General features: G+C 47.7%; 1 protein-coding gene and 1 non-coding gene across 5 annotated transcripts in view; one reads left to right on the forward strand and one right to left on the reverse strand.

Annotated features, from left to right (window-relative positions):
* Window positions 1-13,958, forward strand: part of TBC1D31 (TBC1 domain family member 31) — a 68,292-nt gene extending 54,334 nt beyond the window's left edge. For all 4 annotated transcript variants that reach the window (XM_072774366.1, XM_072774367.1, XM_072774369.1 and 1 more), the window contains 5 exons: window positions 1,551-1,691; window positions 3,320-3,514; window positions 5,706-5,844; window positions 11,390-11,485; window positions 13,619-13,958. In XM_072774366.1, coding sequence (XP_072630467.1) covers window positions 1,551-1,691; window positions 3,320-3,514; window positions 5,706-5,844; window positions 11,390-11,485; window positions 13,619-13,752 — 705 coding nt within the window. In that variant the 3' untranslated portion in view covers window positions 13,753-13,958. The remainder of the gene's footprint in view (window positions 1-1,550; window positions 1,692-3,319; window positions 3,515-5,705; window positions 5,845-11,389; window positions 11,486-13,618) is intronic.
* A 4,124-nt stretch (window positions 13,959-18,082) lies between these two features.
* TRNAM-CAU (transfer RNA methionine (anticodon CAU)) lies at window positions 18,083-18,155 on the reverse strand. Its single transcript has one exon. It is a non-coding gene; the product is annotated as a tRNA-Met (tRNA).
* Window positions 18,156-25,821: the final 7,666 nt, after the last annotated feature.

The raw sequence follows: 25,821 nt of genomic DNA on the forward strand, positions 1-25,821 counted from the left end.
CATTCTTGTCAACAATTGTTATTGTCTGTCCTTTTGATAAAAGCCATACTAGTGCGTATATAGCGGTATCGTGTGGTTTTGATTTGCATTTTTTAATGACTGATGATGCTAGTCATAGTGATGCTTTCATGTTTATTGGCCATTTTTATGGTGCTCTTTGGAGAGAGAGAAACTGTTGGTTTTTAATATCTCATATAATTTTTTGTCGAAAACTATATATTTTAGGGGCACCTGGGTGGCTCAGTTAAGCATAAACACCTCTTTGGCTCAGGTCATGATCTCAGGGTCTTGGGATTGAGCCCAACTCAGGCTCCCTGCTCAGTGGGAACTCAGCTTCTCCTTCTGCCCCTCTTCTCTCTCTCTCAAATCTTTAAAAAAAGAAAAGAAAACTAGGTCTTTTAAAATAATGTGGCAGTTCTGAAAATCAGATTCTCCTCCCACCTCAGGGTTTCTTGTCTCTTAATGACTTTTCTGAATTAAATCTGTAAAGTTTAATTTATAGAATTCAATTAAAGTCTTAACTCAGTTCTAGTGACTATATAGAGATTTCCTTAGTTGCCTGAACCAATTAGCTCCTAGTCTTTGCCAAGGGACTCTGTGTGCACTGTGTTGGACCATGCCTTCAACATTTAGCTACGTAGTTCAGAACTCTTAGATTTCACTTCCTGACTGTGCAATACCTCAGTTCACCAGACTTGAAAGCTCAGGACCTTCTCAGATCTGAGCATTCACATAGCCCTTGGCATATATACAGCCTTACACATGCATATGGACTTTTAGGGTCCTAGGAATCTATCAGAGCTTTTCAAAGTCCCCAGCAGACATCTGCTTCTCCAACTTTTTCTGTAAAGCCTTTTGATTAACTTATGGTTTGCACTGAGATCTACTGCCCAAGACAGCCAAGATGTTCAACAGGTTCCTCTGATGTTTTTCAGCAAATGTCCCCAGGGAAAAGACTGTTCAAAGTAATGAGTTCTTAATAAGGACAAATAAAGACAGCCTTGGAAGAGAGTTCTTCCAAAATCAGCAAATAGGTCAAATGGTGACAATCATGGGAGAATGGGAGTTTGAAGGAGCTCCTAGTCCATCTTGCCCCTTCCACAGGCTGCCAGGCTGCTGGTTTTCAAGGCTAATGCAGAGCTAAGGGGTGGGGTGGGACTAGGAATAATGCAACTTAAAAATGCCCTAAGGCTTATTCTTTTTACCAAGATTCAGCCATTTTTATGAGTGAATGCTCCCCAAATTGCTGTAAGCCTTTGGTTAGTTTCCAGAGTTCTGAAAAAATTGATTTTACCAGTGTTCTTAGTACTTTTTTGGATGAGAGAATTTTCAGAAGTCCTTTCTTGTATTGTCACTGATGTCACTTCTGTTTGCTTTTGTCTTTGAAAACTAGAGAACTACAATTTTTTATTTGTGTGCTAGTATTAAAGGGGAAAAAAGTCATTTTGTGTTCTAGCATTATTATATAGATTTGTTCTAGCGTTGTTATATAGATATAATCTATATATATTCTATAGATTTTTTTTTTTACAAATGCTTTTTTTTAACAGAATCTTATTAGAAATCAGGAAGCTGTTGCAAAAGAAATGAGAGAAGATACAGATGCCTACAGACGAAAAGTGGATCTTGAAGAACATATGTTTCATAAACTGATAGAAACCGGTCAAACTCAGAACCAAAAAACTCACAAGGTAAAAATATGGCAAATCTAGCATATAGAGGGGGGAGGAATCCCCATCTGTCATCCTTTTATGTATTTATTTTTTCCCTGCCCCCATCAGTCATCCTTTCAAAAGAAGAAATTCACAATCGCGCTCTGTGAAGTTGAGTTAATTCATTTCTTTGTTTCAGTTATCACAATTCCTAGAATCTCACATTATTTTTACAGGTCACTCACTTCACTGCCAGACATAAACATGTATCTTTTATAGTCTTTGAGAATTTTAAGACTTAGAAGAAAATACGAGGGAAATAGTAACGTTATAAATACAAACCCACTGTGTTAATGTCTCAGAAATTGTCCCTGAGTAAATTAGTTACAAAACATCAGGTCTTTGCCTGGTATATATAAGCCAGCATTTCCAAAGTAGGTTCTGTAGAATATTAATAACTATGACACAATAAAATGGGGAGTGGCAATAAGTATTAGAGGTGCTTTGGGTTTTTTGTTTTTTAAAGATTTTATTTATTTGAGAGAAAGTGAGAGAAAGCACAAGTGAGGGGGAGAGGGAAAGGGAGAGGGAGAAGCATCAGGGCTCCCTGATGACACTGAAGAGCTAGGGAGAAATCAGGAAGTAGATAACTGGCTGGGGTGTGTTCCTTTTCAGGCTGCTACAAGAGGCTCCATTCCAGGACCCTAAGATTATGACCTGAGCCGAAGGCAGATGCTCAACTGACTGAGCCACCCCAGCAGTGCTGTTTAAATTTAGGGGCTTTTTTCCTGCCAAATTTGAGGATATGATACATTGTGAATCTTTAAGAAAATTTCCCAAACTTATTTTGTAGAATTTCTGTGGAGTACCCTTTCAGAAATGCTGGCTTACATGAATTGAAATAGAATTTGAGAACTTCCGGAAAGAACTTTCTCTATTATCCAGTTAACAAAATTCTAAATGAGTCTGTAGCAAGGCCTGGCCCTGGTCCAAAGCCAGGAATAGTGTAATGTTTCCCTACCTTCTGTTCAATAACAGTCCCTTAGGTGATCCCACTGGAATAGCCTACCATTTATTTTTCCTTATAGGCTTTTGTCCACAGTGTAAGAATGGGCTCTTCTGACTCCTTTTCAAAAGGTTGAAACATGGAAATTGTTTAATCCCCCTTATTACCTAACCTTGAAATTCTCAACCTTGACTATACATTAGAATTATCTTTGTAAAAAAGTTTTAATATCCTGCTACCCCAGAGATTGATATAATTGGTTTGTGCTGGGTCCTGGATACTCAGCATCCAGTTTGTTTTAAACACTGTGAGGTGATTCTAATATGCAGCCAGGGTTACAAACAGGTACCGGAGGGGTGCCTGAGTGGCTCAGTCAGTTTGGGAGTCAGTTTGACTCTTGGTTTCAGCTCACATGATCTCTGGGTCATGAGATCAAGCCCCACTTCGGGCTCCATGCTCAGTGAAGAGTCTGCTTAAGATTCTCTCTCTCCTTCTGTCTCCCTGCCACGCTCTTTCTCTCCCTCTCTCTCTCTCAAATAAATAAATCCTAAAAAAAAAAAAAAAAAAAAAAGTTCCCCTAGACACTTGGATGCATTGAATGGATATACTGTATTTTATATATAATCTGACCTTGTTTCTGAAATTTGTAAATATTTCTTAGTTAATTGAAGAAAATTTGGCAAAAGCTGAGCAAGCGTGTCTAAATGCAGACTGGCGAATTCAAGCTTTACATAAACAAAGATGTGACGATCTGCAGCGAAGCGAGTGTTACCAGGAAGTGGCCAGACTCCTTCGGGAAAACAGACGGAAAGAAACAGAAGTATTAAACTCAATGATGGGGGAGGAAGCTAAAAAGGTAAGAACGGTGTCACAAACTTTTTGTTATCATTTGAGTTTTGAAATATTACATCATCAAATGACAAAAGCATCAAACAGGATAAATTTGGATAAATAAGATCTTAAAAATAATCTAGTTTTAATAGGTTATTTACAGAGAAGAAATCTAACATGATACCGAAAATGACTAGGCATTACATTAGTGCCTCTCAACTTCTCAGCTTCCTGCAGTGGATTTGTTCTGGCTGATGGGATAATATTACTAACATTACCTATTTTTTTAAAGATTTTATTTATTAATTCATGAGAGACAGAGAGAGGCAGAGACATAGGCAGAGGGAGAAGCAGGTTCCATGCAGGGAACCTGATGTGGAACTTGATCCCAGAACCCCGGGATCACGCCCCGAGCCAAAGGCAGATGCTCAACCACTGAGCCACCCAGGCATCCCTAACATTACCTAATTCTTGATTATTAAAATGTTAACGATATTTAAACAGTTAGGAATTATATGTAACTGCTACTAACAAAAGCCGAACTAATAGTGACTATAAGCAAGATGGAAGTGTTTTACTTTTTCACATGAAAGAAGTCTGGAGGTAGGAAGTCCAGAGTTGCTTTCCTGACTCCAAGGTCATTAGGGAAAGTGGCCCCTTCAGTCTTTCTGTGTTGCTTCCTTTCCTGGTGTACAACTGTCTTTCTCAAGGATAGCTTACCGTCCCAATATGACTGCTGCACTTCCAGTGATCACATATGCATTCCAGCAGCAAGAAGAAAGTAGGGCAGACGTATAAAGGTCCAACTCTCAGCTGAGACAACTCTATAATTCCTTTCCAGAAGTCCCGTGTCACATTTCTAGCTACAATTTGCCTGCGAAGGATGTTGGGAAATATGGTATTTTTAGCAGGGAGCATCATCATCCCAAATAAATTTAGAGTTCTTTTCCCATAAAAGAATTAGAGAATGGATTTTAAGGAGGAGCCTAAGAGTTTATGTCATGTTACACAAATGTGTCCTTTGGTTGATCCCGTGAGCAGCTCTGGCACCCACGCTCTACAGATCTTACTGCAGACAAAGCAGGCCTCCCTGATGACACTGAAGAGCTAGGGAGAAATCAGGAAGTAGATAACTGGCTGGGGTGCGTTCCTTTTCAGGCTGCTCTATCGTGATATCTACTCTGAAAGCTTTTTATAATATATTTCCTTCAAGTCACTACTCCTGTTCATGTTCCTGCTACCCCATCTGAGGGGTACGTGGCCCTGAGAACACTTTGAGTGCCCCCTGCGGCTATTCTCCTCGGGAAAGTTATGGTGGAGGTCCATGTCTTCAAGGGTTGCTGACATCAGCTCTAGAGTGTGCCAGATTCGATGCTGCTCTTCATTGAGTAAAATGGTATAGATAAGAGTAGACTCAGAATCACTGTGAGGAGTTTCCCTGTTTTACAGAGATCCTCCTTTGTATCTGGTATCCTTGGTCCTCAACCTGAGGATCCTGAGGATCCTCCCCTCCTCCTCAGTAACAGGAAAGAACTGGATTTCTGTGGTCCTTCCTAGCCCTAATGATTCTTTAAAGTTCTGTTATTTTCTGCTTTAGCAATTCTCTAACATAAAAATCGTATGTGTGTTTGCATAGAAGAGCTGCAGCATGGAACACTGACGAACTTTAGGGGTTGTATGATATCTTAAAGGGATTATTGTAATTGCCCTTGAGCTAATTTTGAGATAATCCTTTTCTCACTGTAGGAAAGAGAAAGCAAGGGTTAATAGAAATTCCTTTACTTCCCCATGGTTGGTGTAAATACCAGAACTGGGCAAAGAATTCATTCTCTGCACATTGTAGATTTTAATATTAAGGGATAGCATTCAAATTAAGTAAGACCATTGTCATGAATTTTAAAAAGCTGCTTAATCTCTTAAGATTTGACATTTGAAATGTATTGAAATGACTTGTTATTCCAAAGACAGGAGACACCTATCTGTGCATTTTGGCACCCTGAAGTCCTGAGTGCTACCTGAGAAGTGCCTCTGTCTTTTAGGGTCTTCAGCAGTCCTGGGCAAAGACAGGCACTCAAGTTTCCCTGAAACCAAACAGATCCTACATGCCATGGACTCCAAAGGAAGTGAAGTAAACAGAAAGGGCTTATTTCACTGTAGAAACTGACATTACCCCAATTTTTGGTGATTTTTATTTTCTCTCATTTATCTGCATATAGTGGCAAGAAGCTGAAGAAAAAGACTTCCATTTGAAATCAGAAAAGAAAGCTTCAGCTCTCTCAGATGCATCTAGAAAGTGGTTTCTACAGAAAGAGATAAATGATGCTTTAGAACATGCAGAACATCCATGTACTAAAGGTGAGTATCCATGAGTGCCTTTCTTTTCTTGATAGTACAGATTCATTCATTTGATGTGATCTGCTGTCATGAATAAATCCCTGAGGTGTAGTTTATTCAAATTATTTCTTAGCTGAAAGGTGATCACTAGTCACCATTTCTTTGGTTGCTGGGGCTTGTTTTAAAAAAAAAACAAACAAACAAAATAGCTCCAATCAAGAAAAATCTCTCAACCATTCTGTACAATTCTGTTTTATTTCATGGATTTATTTCCTGCCATCTCCTTAATCTAGCGGAATCTCATTTATTCCCAAAGTGCTATTTCTAGTTTATTTTGGTAAAAATTTGTGCTTTGCCAATAGCTGGTCCTCAAAACAGTAAAGTAGCACAAGGAAACTTAGTATAACTATTAGGTTTTGGTGTGGGGCTTACAATGGCATCAAGTGAAAACCTAAATTACTTAGAATTTTTAAATATAGTGAACTTTTTTTTACTACGTTTTGTATTGTTCCATCTTTTTTTTTTAAGATTTTATTTATTTATTTATTCATGAAAGACACAGAGGCAGAGACATAGGCAGAGAGAGAAGCAGGCTCTATGCAGGGAGCCAAATGTGGGACTCAATCCCAGGACTCCAGGATCACGACCTGAGCCAAAAGCAGACAGACACTCAACCACTGAGCCACCCAGGCATCCCTGTTCTCTTCCCATCTTTTATAACGTATATGGATTACTTTTTTTAGAAACTGTCTTACTGATAAATAATTCACAAGCTATTTGATTTACCTATTTGAAGTATATAATTTTATGGTATTATACTGCCATAAGTAAAAAAATATATATATTTGGGGTCTTCTCACCATGCTACCTCAATTTTTTTTAACTTTCCTAAATTTCACCAATGAGAGATAATTTGGTTAATAATCATCCATTTTTCAAAAGGCAAATGTGTAAGGATTTTTCATTTTCTTAATCAGGGTGTATAAATGAAATCAGAGTCATTTGCTCTTACCACTAGGAGATAATCAGCTGTAATTAGGAAAATGGCATTTTGATTGTAGGCACTCAGGATTGGTTTGTCACTCAGGGCCTAGAATGGAGGCATCAGGAAGTAAGAAGCAGATTAGAGTGTGCCAATGATGGGTCATTTATTTAAATTTTTAATAAGAACGGGGTGCACCTAGATGGCTCCATTGGGTTAAGCGTCTGACTCTTGACTTTCGCTCAGGTCATTATCTCAGGGCCATGGGATCGAGCCCTGCATCAGACACTATGCTCAGCATGGAGTCTGCTTGAGATTCTCTCCCTTGCTCTCTGCCCTCCCCCCCATTCATTCTCTCTCTTGCTCTCTCTCTCAAATAAATAAATCTTTAAAAATAAGTAAAATTTTTGCTTATTGTCAAATCTTTATTAGCAGTGAAAAGGAAATTCTTAGTATTTTCTAGAAAACAGAACCTTCCAGACAATGTGAATGGCCCTTGCTACCCCTAAAATCCCATGTCCATAAACTTAAAATTGTAGCTGAATAGCTATGTCCTATAAAATGATATTTAGCATAGAGTTTTAAATGGGCAAAGGATTTGAATATACATTTCTCCAAAGAAGATACACATGGCCACAGTACACACAGGAAAAGATATTTATCTTCATCAGTTAATAGGATATATAATTTATATAATATAATATAAACCAAACCACGATGAGGAAAAAAATTTAAAAATACAAAAACAGGGGCACCGGGATCCCTGGGTGGCGCAGCGGTTTGGCGCCTGCCTTTGGCCCAGGGCGCGATCCTGGAGACCCGGGATCGAATCCCACGTCGGGCTCTCGGTGCATGGAGCCTGCTTCTCCCTCTGCCTGTGTCTCTGCCTCTCTCTCTCTCTCCCTCTGTTACTATCATAAATAAATAAAAATTAAAAAAAAAAACAAAACAAAACAAAACAAAAAAAACGGGCACCTGGGTGGGTGGCTCAGTCAATTAAGCATCTGCCTTTGGCTCAGGCATGATCTCAGGGTCCTGGGATCAAGCCCTGAGTCAGCTCCCAGCTTAGTGAGGAATCTGCTTCTCCCCCTGCTTATGTGCTTTTCTCTCTCTCACTCTCTCTCTCTCAAATGAATAATAAATAAAATCTTTTTTAAAAAATTTTAATAAATAAATACAAATAAAAAAACAGAATGAGGTACTATTTCATACTCATTAGCGTGACAATAATCAAACATAGCAAGTATTGACAAGGATCAGAGAGAAATGGGAACAGTGCTGATGGGAGTATAAAATGGCAGCCACTTTGGGAAATAGTCTGGTGGTTACTCAGTAGGTTAAACCTAGAGTGGCTGTATGACCCAGCAGATGCGCTTGTAGGTGTGTACCTAAGAGACTCAGAAATGTGTTCATACAAAAACCTGGACAGGAATGTGCATAGCGTCATTACTAGTAATAGCTGAAAAGTATAAATAACTTGAATATACATCAAACGAGGAATGGATCAACAAAATCTAGCCTGTGCATATGATGGAAATTTATTTAGCAATAAAAAGGAATTAAGTACAAATTTATGTTGTAAATGGATAAACCTTGAAAACTCTGCTAAGTTTAAGGAGCCAGATATAAAGGAATACATATCATTTGATTTTCACGGGGGTCGGGAGGGTACTACTAATGGATGTAGAGGACTTGGGGGGACGGAAGTGCTCTAGAGTTAGTGGTGATGGTTGCACAACTCTGAATACACTGAGAACACTGAACTGTGCATTTTAACGGAGTGAATTTTATGGTACGTGGATTACATCTCAATGAAACTGTTACTTTAAAAAAAAGATGTTAGTAAATGCTGTTATCATGTGGGGCCATTGGACCAGGTTTTTAATCACTAGGTCTTTAAAGAAAGGGATGGACTTGGAGCAACAGGGAGCACACTTCAGAGGGAGGACTGCATGATGCGTGCAGTGCAGGATCCCCAATTGGGTGGCAGGGGCGCACTGGATCCTAGTCCCAGCTTTATGGTAAATGAACACAGAAGTTTAAAGATTAATTGGTTGGTTGGTTGATTGATTTGAGAGAGAGAATACAAGCAGTGGGGAGAGGCAGAAGGAGAGAGAGAGAAGTGGACGCCCCACTGAGGATGGAGCCCCATGTGGGCTTGATCTCAGGACCCAGAGACCATGACTTGAACCCAAGGCAGACACCCCAACCCAACTGAGCCACCCAGGTCCCCCCAAACACAAGAGTTTAAATAAGTGATGCTAGAGTCACTGGATTTATTCAGAAATGGTGACTGGTCTTCAGTTTCCTCATTTGTAAAATGAGAGCATTATAGACCAGGTGATCTTTAATTTTGTTCCAGTGCACCGTTTTCTAGCCATTTATGGTTTGTGGACCCCTCTGAGACTCTTCCAGAAACATGCACATACAAATAGACACACAGAACTTTCCTTTATAATTGTTGTGGATTCACCAGCTTCAGCCTCCATGAACTCTGCTTGTACATGACAGAACTTGTTAGATGTGATTAATCAGCGGCCCGAAGTTGCCTGCTGTGGTGAGATGTTAGACCAGCTGGAGCAGAGAACGCGTGTGCAGGATAGTTAGAGATATCACTGGAAAGCGAGAGGAGAGGGACCTTCAGTGCCAGGCTCAGGAAGTGGGCCACATCCTCTTTGCCTTCCTGGCTACACAGCAGAATGACCTGGAAACTCTACAGTGGGGCCTACCTCCTGGGTAAAGAAATTGGTACCTGGCATTAGGAGAAGGGAGGAATTTTAGTTTGTATCTTTGGTTCCTTTTGAATTTTGTGGTCCCCTTAATACAAATTCAGCAAATACATACTGATTTAAACTGATAAGAGTCCCCTTTGGGGCTTTAAAATATATTACATTGGGGAATCCCTGAGTGACTCAGTGGTTTAGCGCCACCTTCAGCCCAGGATGTGATCCTGGAGATTCTGGATCGAGTCCCACGTCAGGCTCTCTACATGGAGCCTGCTTCTCCCTCTGCCTGTGTCTCTGCCTCTGTGTGTGTGTGTGTGTGTGTGTGTGTGTGTCTCTCATGAATAAATAAATAAAATCTTTAAAAAATAAAATAAAATATATTACATTAAATGAAGAATAAGAACAAGTTGTACTCCAAAAGGTACAGGAAAGGAATTTTGAGTTTTTGCTTTATTCTTTATGTGTTCAAATGTGTTACTTCTAGCATTTTTTTTTAATTGAAGATTTTTAAAAACCCACATATTGAGGATCTCATCAACAGTGAATTAATGTGGTAGATCTAGGATAGAAGCTAGGAAGCTGGAATTTTGTTTTAAAATTTCATAGGTTAATCTGCTCAGCCAGTGTTTAAAGCATGGCTGTAGGCAAAGGGAACCATTCGGTGCTGGAACAGAGGTAATGTTTACACCATGGCCCTTGGGGGAGAAGTAAACAGCCAGGGGCAGGCTGGCTCTTGGAGGACAAATGAGAGACCAGGGACAGTGAGGTCTCAGATGTGGAAGGATCCAGAGAACCAGCATCTACTGTGTGAATCATCTGCAACATCGCAGTAGCGAATAGTGGTTTTACAGTTTATGCCAGGATATTACGGAGCTGGCGAGCTCACCACCTGATTCCATTTCTGCCAGTATTATATTTACAAGCTATGTCTCCTTATGTAAAATTCAATATGCCTTTTTTTTTTTAAATTCTCTCATTAGAAACAGTTCTTTGGAGCAAATGCAGATTACATCTACTACCTCTGCCTCATGACAGCCCTTCAGATATTTGAAGATGACTCTTACGTTCCATTTCCCCACACCAGTTCAAATTAGTCATTTGGTAATCAGCCCCAAATAGTCTTAATGACTCATTGAGCTAAAACTGTGAGTTAAAACCATTTGCTAAAGCCCTCGAGATCAGGTAAAAAGCAGGCATCTTAATGAGTCAGTGTAACTCAGACAGTCTGGACCTGAGTCTTGGAGGCTTGGACTCCAGGGATGGGAGTAGAAAGGGACAGTCATGACTCTTGTTAGGATGAAAAATCAAAAAAAGATCTTAGTGTCTTACTGAAAAGCTGTAGGAGTTGGGGAACAGTGAAAACAGAGCTGAGGGGCCTGTATAACTTATGAGATGAGAATGATTGATTAAAAAACCGGGGAAGGTACCGTCGGTGCCGGAACCCTGCTCTGCTCGCTGTTCTGGAAGGTTTCAGGGTAGCCAGTCTGCTTCTTGCTGGTTCTCGCTTGCTCTCCGTTGCTGCAATGAGGCCCTGCCCTGTGGAAGCCACCGGGGATGGGCTCGCTCATCAGTTTTTCATAATCTTTTCCACGAAACATTTGGAATCTGTGTCCTAACGTCTCTACTTTTGAGTTGTTTGTTGGCTTTTTGTTTTAGCTAAAGGTGTTTTTAAAATATTTCGCCAAAACTTCAGCTCTGAACTGCACTTACCCTGCCTTTAATGGGGACAGCACTCTTCTCAGAATAGAAGTCGGGCTTTTCATCCTTGGCAACTGTAATTTCCTAGGGACCATTTTGAATTAAGAAAGGCTTTCCACTCACTCCTAACGTCTTCTGTATCTCCTCACTTTTCTAACAGGAGTGCCCAGGTACCAAAATGGACAGGTCGTCTCCACCTGTTTGTCTAGAACCTCGCAATTAAATGACATTTCGGAAGCGGATTCCTCAACATGTCGTAAGTTGATAAGCAAGAAATATTTCTTCCAGCATTGAAAATTTAGCATTAAGGGCATTTGGGTGGCTCAATTGGTTGGGCGTCTACCTTCGGCTCAAGTAAAGATCCCAGGATCCTGGGATCGAGTCCCGTGTCGGGCTCCCCGCTTGGCACAGTACCTGCTTCTCCCTCCCCACTCTGCTCGTGCTCTCTCTCACAGTCTATCTCTCTCTCTCAAAAATAATAATAATAATAATAAATATATATCTTTAATTTAAGCAAGGTTGTGGCTTGAATTCTTTTTGCAGCATGCTGATACCATTTTTCCAAGGCATTGATAATGGAAATCCTGAAATGGAGGTAGCAAGATTCTCAGAAAGTCTAGCTGGGGTAAAAACTGGATCAGACCAAAACCAAGCAAAGAAAGTTTGCCAGATGGATGTCTCTGATGAGAACCAGCTGCCGGCTCCTGCAGAAGTCTGTCACTAACTAAAAAAAAAATTTTTTTAAGTTTTTATTTATTCTTGAGAAACACAGAGAGAGAGGGAGAGTCAGAGACACAGGCAGAGGGAGAAGCAGGCTCCACGCAGGGAGCCCGACACGGACTCAATCCCAGCACTCCAGGATCACGCCCTGGGCCAACGGCAGGCGCTAAACTACTGAGCCACCCAGGGATCCCCTGTCACTAACTAAATTAATGATACTCACAACTAGTTTTTACATCCTGTGGAAAGAAAATCTGAGCGTTAGTTTTCAAAGCTATTACATGTTTGAATTTTCTGACTCTGTTCTTCTGGGTGGGCTCTGTCCAATAGCCACTGGAAACGTGGGTTTGCTCTGGGCGCCGTGATGGACTGCTGGGGCCACTAGCAGCCGAACTGCCAGACACTAATGGTTTCGTGGTGATTAGCTGACTTTTAATCCCTCCGCCTGATTCACTGGAAGTTTCTGTTTAGAAGGGACAGGGTGGAAACATGATACAGAAATAGAGTCACGGCGTTAGCCCATCAAGGAGCTGACAGCTTTCCCAATAAAGTATTGATTTCTTTTTTAAAACAAGAGGGGACAAGAAACTCTTTTAGACTTTGATTTCAACTGACATTTTCAATTAAAACTATCGTATAGAAGAAGCGGCATTTAACGAGATGTTTTAAGTTCTCTTAGAAGAACAGATTCTTAAACAAGTGTCTCTGAAGACAAGCTGTATAAGAACTCTACCTAAGAACAAGTCGGGAGATTCCAGTGTTGTATATTTTTGGCTGACTCATACTTTATATGAGTACAGATTCTGTGTTAGAATCAGAATTAAACCAAAAGTCATGCGTAAGTCAAATGAAAGCGTACGTGAGATTTTCAGCTGTTCTTTATTCTGACACATCAGAACTTCACTTTTTAGTTATTAGATCATTCTAAATTAGAAACTAAGGTCAAGACATTTGGTAAGCTCAGGTTATTTAGCAGCAAAACAAAACACAAAAGTTGTATTCCTTTGGAGGAAAATCATAGTTTCAGAAATCGGAGCTGTTTGAATCTAGGTTTGAGAAAAGTGTATTTTTAAGATGCTTGCTTTTTTTTTTTTTTTCCCAGATTCCAGTGTTTACTAGTCCCTCAAACTCAGTATCAAATGGCTGTTGCACTTGGATACATTGTAATATTTTAATTGGACTCTCCCTGTGTTGGCCACTATTAAAACCATTTGATTTATTTATTTTCGTTTAGTCATTGGGAAAGTAGTCTTGGTGTACTTTTCTAAATATTAATTTTGGCGGCTTGGAATGCTTTTTCTCATTATCATTAAGCCTCCTGGTGAGGAAACTTATTGTTGCAAAGAACTCATTCATCCTCTCTGGGACAAGATTTGTTCCTAATTTAAAAGATTGTATCCCCCAGATTTAAAAAAAAAAAAAAAAAAGTGGTAACTAACCAAAAGCAAGTACATTCTATGACAGCATTCAACAAATTTATTCAACAAATAAATATTTAGCTTGTAAATGGAACAATATAGGAAACAATAGATTAGGCTTTTTGTTCAAGAAATTTTTTTTGAATATTCATTTCATTATTGATTTTTGGCAACACATTTGCCTTTAAAATGCTCTATTGTTGCTAACATCAAAAATTAAACTATTGTTAATTTTAAATTTTGTTTCCAAGCTTCTTTTAGTCAAAGAAGAATACAATGGGATACCACGGAACGGGATCTTATGGAGAGAGTGAGAAATCTTCGCCAGAGACTCACCGTCCAGGCTCGTAACAGATGTCAGACTCCTCACCTTTTGGTTACATAGATAGGGCTTGAGATAGTTGAAGAAATAACCTATTTTGCAATCAGTGACATGGATTTTACATTATTTATTTTATACCCCTAGAGAGGTCCACCTTTTGTATAGAAAAATGTATGTATAAAAATTATGTGTACTATTTTGTTCTGATGCTTTTTGGCTTGTAAATGACTCCTTATATTTTTCATAATAAAATTTTTGAAGCTCTTAAAGCTTGTGTTAAGCTCTTTCAGGTTGCAAGGACCAGCGTAAACCTCTGACTAGCTGATGAGAGTTTATTTTAAAGATAAATGGAGAGGGGCGCCTGGGTGGCTCAGTTGGTTAAGGATCTGCCTCTGGCTCAGGTCATGATCTCAGGGTCTTGGGATCAAGCCCCAGGTCAGGCTCCCTGCTCTGCAGGGTGTCAGCTTCTCCCTCTGCCACTCCAACTGCTTGTGTTCTCTTTCTAATAAATAAAATCTTAATAAAATAAAATAAATAAATGGAGAAACACAGAAAATCATCTTATAAACCTTGCAGCCAGAACTGCGGGAGAAGTCAGCAGGACATCTAGAGCACCAGCAGTGTACACTGTGGCCGTCTGTCCCCCAGCACCAGGGTCTCCTCTTCCCCAGTGGACCCCCCCTGCTCCTAACACTGGTGTGTGTCTCTGTCTCTCCAGACAGCTCTGCTCTCCCGCTCTGGCCCTTTGCTCCACAGCAGGGCTCCTCACAATTTCCATTATCTTGGGTAATTATTTCCAGAACCTTCCCTGAACCCATCTCTAAAAGGTGGGTATAAATAGCTCAGGACGGATGTGAGGATTAAATGAAAGATAATGTAAAATTCTGATACTGTGACATACAGTAAGCATGCAGTAGTAGTAATTCTTATGCTCTCTTTTGTCCAGTAGGCAAAGTCCTAATGCAAGGCATTGGTTTCCCAGGAGCACTTTCTTCAGCCTACTTTTCTGTCCATTTTCAGGCAGCTGCAAATGCCTTCATGGGCCAAGCTGGTGTGTGTTTGGCAACAGGAAGTCACAGAATATAAAATGTATAGGGTAGAATGGAAAGTCAGGGGAGCTAGAAACTGCTTGCTGTCCTAAAAGCATTCTAAAGTATTCTGATCCTGCCAGCCAGACTCAGCTCTATAATGCCAGATTTTTACCTCTACTTCAGGTCCCCTTTTACCGGAACTCACAGTTACTCAGACTGGTTTTGCAAATACACACCTCTTTTATAGTACTACCGTTTTTCATTTTTGAAAGTTACCATTTGATGGGTAATTGGGTGACCGGCATTAAGGGGGGCACACGATGTGGTGAGCACTGAGTGTGATAGGCAACTGATAAATTATTGAACACTACATCTGAAACTAATGATGTACAATATGTTGGCTAATTGAATTTAAATAAATTATTGAACACTACATCTGAAACTAATGATGTACTATATGTTGGCTAATTGGATTTAAATTTAAAAGTTTCCATTTATCCAGGGATGGTTATGCAGACTCTCAACCAAATGAAGCTCTTCCTATCACATTCTTTCAGTTTTCTCTGGCTCTGTAGTTCTCCCAATAATCTTGATAACGTCACTGTCGTAGCAGATTTCAGATCCTGGGCTGAATCTGGTCAGATGTGCTTGCTTGGGGTTTTCAGACACTCTCACACTTAAATAAAATAGATGAAATACATTTCTGATTATCTCCTCCTGCTGCTTGACACAACTTCAACTTAACCCCAATTTCTTTGTAATGTAAATTCTCTGGGAATTGAAGAAAGGTGTAGCTTAGCTAAAATTCTTCCTACTCTGGCTCCCTTCAAGTAGTTTCTCTCCAGTACTCCCTTAAGCTTGTTAAAGCAGGACGGTTCCTAAAGGCCTTTCCGTATTTATTGCCTTCATAAGGTTTCTCTCTGGTGTGAAGTGGTCCATGTTGGATGAAGGTGAGGCTTCCCCTGAATTCTTCACATCGGCTACACTTAGTGTCTCTCCAGTATGAATTCAGTGATGTCGAATAAATTATTAACTTGGTTTAAGGCCTTTTCAGATATTTTTTTAAGATTTTATTTATTCATGAGAGACACACAGAGAGAGGCAGAGACAGGCAGAGGGGGAAGCAGGCTCTGAGTGAACAGGGAACCGGATGAGGGACTCCATCCCAGGACCCCGGGATCACCACCTGAGCCAAAGGCAGATGCTCCACCGCTGAGCCACTCAGGCGCCCCAAGGCCTTTCTGGATCCGGTACATTCCTGTGGCTCTTGTCCAGCGAGAATTCTCTGATGTTGAGCAAGATTTGAGCACTTGCTACAGGCCTTTGCGCGGCGATTCCATGTCGCCCAACAGGGCAGCAGCGGGGGCCACCAGCACGGCGACAGCTTCACTGGCATGGGTGCCCCGGGCACAGCTTCTGGAGCTCACGTCTAGATGGAGCCGGGAGCCAAACCACACGGCAACTTTAGCAGGAAAAGCCGGAGAGACGAGGCGGTGAGTTCTTAAACGATGATGGGCCAGTAACGTTGAGATGTGAAGAGAACTCTGCGGGGTCCCGCGGACTGCGGGAGAGTCAAGGAGGCGCACACACCCGGAGGGCCCCGGGCTCCGCGCCAGACCTCGTGGGACGAGGCCTCCCGGCCAGGGGCGCGCGGGCGGGGCCCCCGAGGGTCGTCTGCGCGGCGGGCGCCTGGTCCCTCTCGGGGCCTGCCCGGCAGGTGCCCCGCCCCGCGGAGAGGCTGGTGGCCGAGCGCTCGTCGCCCGAGGCTGTCCGGCCGCTGCGGGGAGCGCTCCGGGGCTCAGGGCCCAGCAAGCAGGAACCGGGAGGCAGAACCGCACCTGCCAGGAGGAAGAGGAGCCCCTTCCTCGGCGGCGACCTCCAGACCCCCTGCTGCCCCTCGGCCCCCCTGCACGCCGCGGGAGCGCTGGGGGAGGCCGCGCGGGAAGGGAGCCGGGGCCCCTGGCGGGTGCTGCCGACGACGGCGTGCAAAGGCTTAGGGACGCAGGGATGGAGCAGGGGCTGCTCGCTCACCTCCCAGCCTCGCGCTCAGCCCCGGGGCGCGCCCCGCCTCGGGCACCGAGTGAGCGGAGCGTCTGCAAACTTGAAGAGCTCGGGGCTGCTTGGGAGGGGGTGAGGGGGGCGAGAGATGCCGCCGCGGACACTCCCCTGACTCCAGGGGGGGGGTGATGGGGTTCCTACCAGGAGAGGCGGGGGGGGGGGGCGGGCAGCAGAGGAGGGGGAGGGGAGGGGGAGAGGGGAGGAGAGGATGGGGCTCTGGGCAATGGATTCTGTTGTCCCTAAGAATGAAATCGTTGGCAGTCCACTAAAACGTCCTGACATCCGTAGCAGGAAAGCTTCCGCGGGCTGAGAACCCGACGGGAGAGCCGCGCCACGCGGGCCGCAGTTTCCAGGCCCACACTTCTTTCCAGATCCAAAGGCTCCTGACCCAAGGGGAGGCCGGGCCCCCCCGCCCCCCGCCCCCCCCGAGGAAGGATCCCGCAGCAGTGAGTGCCCCTATTATGCTATGAGTAATCCCAAGCCTTTCCAAAGGGACCCGTTGCCATTCGCCGGCCGCAGGTAGGGCCTGGGCGCAGCCCTTCAGGGGACCCCAGACACGGCTCTAAGTGGACACTCACTCCCGCGTGCACCAGCCTCGGGCAGCCGGTGGCAGGTGGTGGGGTCTGGGGCCAACCCGGAGTCAGGGCGGGCGCAGCAGGGCCAGGGCGCCGGCTGCGGCTCTGAGGAGCTGCCCGCGGGGACGACCCCTGACCGGCGGCCGCAGCTGCGCACCGGCGCCCTGGGGGCTGCTCCCACGGGATGGGAGCCAGAGGTCCTCCCGCGGCCCGCGGCGCGGCTGCACAGGTTAGTGCCGCCGCCGAAAACCTGGGGCGGCCGAGCCCCGCGAGCGCACCGCGTCGGCCCGCGCAGCACGGCAGCTCCGGGGGTGCAAGCGCCTCGGTCCGCCCCGCCGGGGTCCCGCAGCCCCGCCCCGCCCCGCCCCACCCCCCCCGGGGTCCCGGGCCAGGGCGGGGGCCGGGGCCGGGGCCGGAGCGGGCGGCGCGGGAGGCCCGGGGGCAGGGGCGCCGCCTGCTGGGGACGCCGCGGTGCTTCCCAGGAGGCTCACAGCGGCGGCCCGCGGGGCCAGCCAGGCTCCCGGTGTCCCCCTGTCGTCGCGCCTCGGAACAGACAGGGCGGACGGGACACCCACAGGCCGCGTCCGGGCGCCGGTACTTGGGGGGGCGAGGCCGACCCCAGGGGCCCACGGGGGAAAAGCACGGACGCCGGGGTCTCCCCGTGCGGCACCGACGAGCAAACAAAACCCGCGGGTCTGGCGGGAGCGGAGACCGCGAACAAAAGTATTGTGCCCCGTGTGAGGATCGAACTCACGACCTTCAGATTATGAGACTGACGCGCTGCCTACTGCGCTAACGAGGCACCTGCGTGCGTCCTCCGGCAGTAGGGTAATGAGGCTAACGCAGGGGCCTGCGCGCATGCTCAGACGAACCCCTGCGCCGGGCTCCGGGACCCGAGCTCCAACGCCGGCGCCGGACGGCGTCCTTGGCAACCTCGGCCCCGCGCCCGCCGGACCGTCCGCGGGAGACCAGCGCCGCGCCTGCCGGGCCCCAGGCACCGACGAGAGGACGCCGAGGCCCGCGCTTCTTCCCGCGGCTGCACTTGGGCGTTTGCATGTTTGCGAGCCCGTGAACCACCTACTGGGCCCCTGCGGTGTCCCCGGCTCCGTGCCGGGCGCTGGGCTCCCGGGGACGCCCCGGCCCCCGCGGGCGGCGGGGCAGGCGCAGGCGCAGGTGCAGGCGCAGGCGCAGGTGCACGAGCACGAGCACGAGCACGAGCCCAGGTGTGCCCCGCGGCCCGGAGCCGCTCCAGGAGCAGCCACGGCCTGAGCCCTCGGAGCCCCCGATTTCCCCATTTCCCCCCCACCTCCCCGTCCTTTACACCAACGTATTTAAACACCACCTCCCCTGGTCCAGGAAACTGTACCACCGTCATCCGTGGAAAGCGGGGTGGGTTTGTTTTTTTTTTTTTTTTTTTAAGAATAGGTTTAAGGACGCGACTATCGAACTGGAAGTCCTCTCCCGCGTGTCCCCTGAACCCAGCCGCACGTGGCACCCACACCTGTGGGCCTCGCTGCGTCCCCCTGGACCCTCACCCCGTTCCCCTGGGCTGAGCCGCCGCCAGCGCCGGGCCTGGGCGGAGGGAGCGCCCCCGAGCGGGCCTGCAGACGTGTCCTAGTTTTCCTGAAATTTGCCAGTATGTTGTGTCGGTCCCCGCGAGCTCGGGAGACGCGGCGGGCTGTGAAGGGGACGGATGGCCCACGCGGGCGCCGGGAGGTGGGGGCCGCACCCCGCGACCCTGGGGGCGGAGAGAAAGCCCCGGCGGGGAGCGCGGCGGGGCGCTAAGGGGAGCGACCCCCGGGGCGGGAGGGGCCGCGGGTGCAGCGGGCGGCCCGGCTGCAGGACCCGCGGATTGGCTGCACCCTCCCCTGGGGACGTCCCCCCGCCCCCGCCCCCGCCCCCGCCCCCGCCCCAGGGAAGCCCCACGGCTACTCAGTCCTGGGGCAGCTCTCCCTCCCCCGCTCCCTGGGGGACCCCACGGGAGCCGTGCCCCAGGGGCGGTCGCGGCGGCCTCAGGGCAGCTCCCGGGGCGCAGCAGGGCGAGGGGGAGGGGGAGCCCCCAGAGAACACACTCACAGGAAGCCTGGGGGGGGTCCAGTGACTCGCTCCGGGTCCCGCAGCCAACAGATGCCCTCCCCCGCCGCCGGGCTTATGCCCTCAAGCCGCGTGAGACCCGCAAACATTCGGGACGAGCCCAAGTCCAGGAGCAGGGACGAGGCCACAGGAACGAGGCTGCAAACAGGAACGCGGGGCGCTCCACGCCCGACAGGACCTGAGTGGAGCAAGCCCGGGCACAACGGGGTGTGGGGCCTGCCGCTGCCACTGCCGGATGGGGGTGCGGTGGGGCTGAGGATATGCACAGGTGCTCGTGTTTGCACCCCGAATCTCTGAACGGATACACAGAAAACCAAGATCAATGATCAATATGTATTGGAGGAGGCCGGAAGCTGCACGGTTGAAGGCATGGATGGGAGGAAGGCTTTCTAGAAAGTAAACTATTAAGTTAGCAGGTTTAGATTTACAGAGAAATGGCAGGTACTAGAGTTCCCATAAAGACCACCCCCAGTTTCCCCTATTACTAACCTCCCACATTAGTGTGGTATGCTGGCTACAATCCCTGAACCAGTGTGCATATTTTATTGCCTGAAGTCCATCCTGATTCACATTTCCTTGGTTTTCCCTAAAGGTCCTTTTTCTGGTCCGGGAGCGCATGCAGGACCCCATATCCTGTGTAAAAGTCATGCCCCCTTAGGCCCCTCCTGGCTGTGACAGTTTCTTAGACTTGCCTTCTTTTTCTCCTCCTCCTCCTCCTCCTCCCCCTCCCCCTCCCGCTTCCCTTCCCCCTCCCCCTCCCTCCTCCTCCTCCTCCTCCTCCTCCTCCTCCTCCTCCTCCTCCTCCTCCTCCTCCTCCTCCTCTTCTTCTTCTTCTTCTTCTTCTTCTTCTTCTTCTTCTTCTTCTTCTTCTTCTTCTTCTTTTCTTCTTCAGTTTTCCATTTTTAATATTTGGTTAAACAAAATACATCTTTTGGGGGATCCCTGGGTGGCTCAGCGGCCTAGCGCCTGCCTCCGGCCCAGGGCGTGATCCTGGAGACCTGCGTAGGGCCCCCTGCGTGGAGCCTGCTTCTCCCTCTGCCTGTGTCTCTGCCTCTCTCTCTCTGTGTGTCTCTCATGAATAAATAAATAATCTTTTTAAAAAATACATCTTTTGTAAACAAACTCAGCACAAGGCCAACAAAAAAAAGGAATAAAAGCAAGAAAAACAAAAAAGGCTAGGGTTGCCCCTTATTGGGCATCCGGGTCAGGCCTGCCCCCTTCCTTAAAGGAAGTGGGGCTTTTTGCCCTCGGGTCAGCATGGGCCCCTGTTCTAAGCACCAGAATTGGGTATGAACAGAGAAACCAGCCCTGAAATGTCTGAGAGTCGCTGCGTATCCCCTTGGCTCCTGGCCTCCAAGTGCACAGGGACTCCTCTGAAGTGCCCTTTGCACAGGCCCAAGCAGATTGGTGGAGAGGACCCCCCCCAACCCCAATAAGTAGTTACTATCACTGACAGGGCCCCTGGACCCCAGTGTTGGGTAGGACTGGTCAGATAGTTCATAGACTGATCCTCAGTTTGGGGATTTGCCTCAAGTTCTTCTGGGAGGAAGACGTTTCTCGGTTTACCTTTGAATAGTTGAAAATAAAATATTCCAACTTTGTTCATCTACTGCCTATTTAAGATGTTAAGTCCATTAACCTAAAAGATCTAAACTGCAGGACCAAAGGAGGCGGGGGCGGGGGCGGCGGAGAGCGAGGAGGGGACGGTGCAGATGGGGAGGAGGGCGTCGGTGCGCGGGGAGGGGGCGCAGCCGTCTCCCCATCTCCGGGTGGAGGGGTCCCCTCGGGAAGGCGGGAGAGGGGAGGGCCCGTCCGTTGGGTTCTAGAGCGTCCCGGGAACAGGGCAGGAGGCCGAGGGGGGCGCGGCCACTGGGGGGAACCGGGCTGGGCCCGCCCGGGGGGGGGGGGGGGGGGGGGTCGCAGCATCACCCAAACCTTCCCATGCAAAGTAGAGCACGCGAGGGGCGGGGTGGGGCGGTGAGCACCGGGTCAATATTCCACCAAATAAAGCGTCTCCATCTTTTAAATGCGCGTGTCACCAATTTTCAAAGACTTTGACAAGGAGCCCGTGTGCACGCACACGCACACGCACACTCGTGCTTCCTCCGTGAGGCCCGCGCCCTGCAGAACCCGGGCAGGTGCCGGCCCCACGTGGCACCCCCCTGGCTGCTGCGCAGGGTCCGTGGCCTGGCTGTGCCCCGAGTCTGGAGTCAGTGTCACCTGCCCACCAGGGTGGCAGACGCAGACCCCCAGGCCTGGCAGCCAGTGAGTGACCCAAGGCTGAGGACCTGTGTCTGTGCAGGGGGTCCCCAGACGAGCCCCTTCCACCCAGAGGCCTGGCACCAAAGGCCTGGCACGCCTTTTCCACCGTCAAGCACCTTGTTTGAGACGAGTCTCTTCCCTTCTCTTCTCAACCTTTCTCCAGCCTGGTACACCGTCACCCCCTCTGCAAAAACCTGATCCCTGTTGCCTTCCTCCTTTGCTTCTTTCCCCGGCCCCACCCCCAAACCCCTCCCTTGGGTGGATGCGGGGGCGGGGGAGGGGGGGCGGCTTCGTCCTCGCAGCGGAACACTCCCTCCCTGGGGCTCACTTACTCCCCAGAACAACCTGAAGGGGTCAGTACCACCCCTGTTCTTCACTTACAGGGGTGCACACTCAAGGAGGCCGGTTAGGCGGCCTGCTCGGGTAGGAACCCCTGGCTGCCAGGGAGGCAAAGACCTCAGCCCTAGTCAGGCACCGCTGGGGGCCTCCCTCCAGCGCTCCCCGCACCCCCAGCAGCAACTGGCCAACATGCAGGGGAGGAGCGGAGGGAGAGAGAGAGTCTCAAGCAGGCTCCAGGCTGGGCTCCATCTCACCACCTGGAGATCAGGACCCTGAGATCATAACTGGATCCAAGGTCATAACTTGATCCGAAATCAAGAGTCCCCAGCTTGAGGGTCTGAGCCCCCCAGGCGCCCCTGGCTGCAGTGTTCTATGTAGTTCACAGAGTGAACAACTATTAGTACGTTTTGCTAGAATAAGATGGGGTTCTGCATTAATTTTATTCCTATTTTTCATATTTACAGACATAAAAGTTGAGAAACTTCACATAAAGAAGAAAAAAGGGTGGAGAGAGCTTTGCTTCAGCACTAGAATCAATTCCTTCAGCATATTTCAAGTTACAGCCTAAAAAGCACTTCAGAACTAATTTTCATCCATTTAGCAGCTTGGTTGGTCCTCTTTCAGCTTGGGATTGGAAGCCACGATCATTAGTCGTCAGAATCTTTAGCTTTCTCAACTTCTAAGCGATGTTGAATTGAACATTCCCCTTACTTGTGGTGCTGGAGCTTTCCACACCCACCTAGTAGTACGACGATCCGAAATATGGAAGAACAGATGGGAAATGGGAGATGGAGAAGGAACAGGAACCCCTCCTCTTGATTAATTTTAGGACCTCTTCACGTACCCCTGCGGGTACTGACAGGCAGGAGAGGCTGTTGTAAACCCATTTTATAGAGTGAAAAGTTGGTGTGCTTGAGTGTGTGTGTGTGTTTTGAGAAGGGGGCCTCAGGGCCAGCTGGACAGGGGAACTTAATGGAAACGTGTTGCAAATTATTGCTTTCCCACAGCCTGGCTGGACCCAGGCAGGGAGGTCACCAGAGGAACCAGACAGACAATCCAGGCCCAGGGAGATGGCTACGGAGACGAGGATTAGGGAGCCAATGGAGACACGTTCTCCAGGAACAGTCAGGACTTGGATCTGGTCAACTGCCAAGGATAGACAGAGAAGCCAGGAGTCATTCCAAATTAGGATGAGCAATGTCCAGAAACATCCTGGTGCCACCACCAGGCAGGAAGACAGAGGGCCTGTTTAAGGGAAACCCAATACATGCTGATTTTGCATCTTTTGTATTACACAAATAACGTGTGCTCAGTGTAGACACACACACGCAGCTCTCTGTCAAAAATTGCCATACAAGTGCTACTTCAACCAATCATCCAAAAGTCAATGACTTAAACAACAAGCAGGTATTTTTCTTTTGTAAAAATAGCTTTATGGGACGCCTGCCTGGCTCAGTGGTTGAGTCAGGGCGTGCTCCCAGGGTCCTGGGATCAAGTCCCACATCAGGCTCCCCACGGGGAACCTGCTTCTCCCAATGCCTATGTCTCTGCCTCTCTCTCTGTCTCTAATGAATAAATAAATAAAATATTTTAAAAATAAAAATAAAAATGGCTTTATTGTGGGCACCTGGAGGGCTCAGTTGGTTAAGTGGCTGACTTCAGCTCAGGGCATGATCCCAGGATCCTGGGATGGAGTCTCTCATCGGGCTCCCAGCTCAGCGTGGAATCTGCTTCTCCCTTTCCCTCTGCCCCTCTGCTTGTCTCTCCCTCTCAAATAAAATCTTTTTGAAAAAATAATAAATTGTAGCCAAAGATATACAAAATTTACCATCTTAACCACTTTCACTGTGCAATTCAGTGGCACTAGGTACATTTATGATGCAACTGTCTTAACTATCAATTTCCAAAACCTTTGCCTCACCCCAAGCAGAAACTGTACCCATTAAGCAATAGCTCCCTAGTCCCCCTCCTCCGTGTTCCTGGTGGCCTCTAATCTACTGTCTATGGATTTGCCTAATCGAGGCATTTCATGTACATGGAATTATACAACACTTGTCCCTCTGTGTCTGGTTTACTCCGCTCAGCCTACTGTTTTCAAGGTAAGCATGTATTTTTCTGGCTCCTGCAGGTTGCAGGACTCATACCAGGTGAGGTTGAATTCAGCTCTGCTCAGGGCTGTCTCCATGTTCTCCTGGGACCAGCTACCCCCCAGGGGATGTTCTTCTCAGTGAGGGTCATGGCAGCCCAAGAGGCCAAGCTATGCCAAGAAAGCACATTTAAGGCCTCTGCTCTGGGTACATCCATCAAAATTGCATTGGTCAAACCAAACCACCTGGCCAAGTTCAACATCCATGGGGCAGGGAAGCATTCTCGGCCCACTGTGGGAGGCCGCAAAGCCAGGGAAGGGAGGGAGTGAAGAGGTGAGGGCAAGAAGCCAGTCTGTCACATACCCATATGTCAACACGGACTCAAGCACATAAGTCCTCCTCGTCCCACCCTGGCCCCTAATCTGTTCCCTCTCCAGAGGGAGACCACTGGTATCAGTATCCTTTTGTCCCATTACTAACAGTAAGCTGGGAACTCTTTTTTTTTTTTTTTTAATTATTCATGAGAGACACAGAGAGAGAGGCAGAGACACAGGCAGAGGGAGACGCAGGCGCCCTGCAGGGAGCCCGATGTGGGACTCGATCCCAGGACCCCAGGATCACAACCTGAACCGAAGGCCGACACTCAACCACTGAGCCACCCAGACGTCCCGAGCTTGGAACTCTTTTCCTGCCAATACATATACATCTTCCTGTTCTTTGTCACCACAGCAGAGTGTCTCCAAGAGGAGATGGGGCGGTAGACGCACAAGGGGGAGACCATGTGAGGGCACAGGGAGAGGACGGCCGAGTACAGGCCAGGGAGAGAGGCCACAGAGAAGCCCTGCCGACTCCTCAGCCGCAGGCTTCCGGCCTCAGAACTGTGACAGGCCAGATCTCTGTTGTTTCAGCCACCCAGGCTGGTCCTTTGTAGTGGCAGCCCCAGCTGCCCTAGGTCTTCTGATTCCAGAACGTCTCATCCTTCCCAATCAGTAACGAGTGCTGTAGTGAACACTCTTGTGCTGGTGTTTGACAGCGGACATCCAAGGGGCTTGTGGACAGCCGAAAACTTGTTCTGTCCTGGATTCTGGTAGATTTACTGTTTTGCTCCCAAGGAAGCACAGCCGGGGTTGTCCATTTACCTGAGGGCGAACACCAGAAGCTCCAGGGTCGCTGTGCGGTTAGGAGCTGGGACTTCTCTTTCCACCCTGACCTGTCCCTGCACCTCCACGCCACCCTCGGGCCCCTGACTCCATCTGCTTGGCAGGGTCACCAGCACACCGTGAGCCCATCTGACCTGACCACGACCCACAGCCCATCTTTTCTCAAACAGCTCTCCTGTCACTGGTCCAGGTGGAGGGAAGTCAGAGTGAGCGGCTTCCAGGGCCCACGCTCACTGTGATTCTCCTCTCCTTTCCAGCTCTCTCTCTCTCTGCTAAAATAAAATAATAAAATAAAATAAAATAAAATAAAATAAAATAGTAAAATAAAAGAATATCTCTATCATCTATCTATCATCTACCTATAGATATATAAAGAGAGGGCTAAGTGAGGGGAAAGGCTATGAGGGAAGGAAGGACGCTGAGGAGAAAAGCCTCATTTATGGTAGGTTCGCCTGTGGCACTTTGGGAGCAGCAGAGGCTTCCAGGCCTGGCCCCTTGCCAGCCAGGACTTGGTAACTGGCTGCAG

Source organism: Canis lupus, chromosome 14 (genome assembly GCF_048164855.1).
Source record: "Canis lupus baileyi chromosome 14, mCanLup2.hap1, whole genome shotgun sequence".
In the NCBI taxonomy this organism is placed as follows: domain Eukaryota; kingdom Metazoa; phylum Chordata; class Mammalia; order Carnivora; family Canidae; genus Canis; species Canis lupus.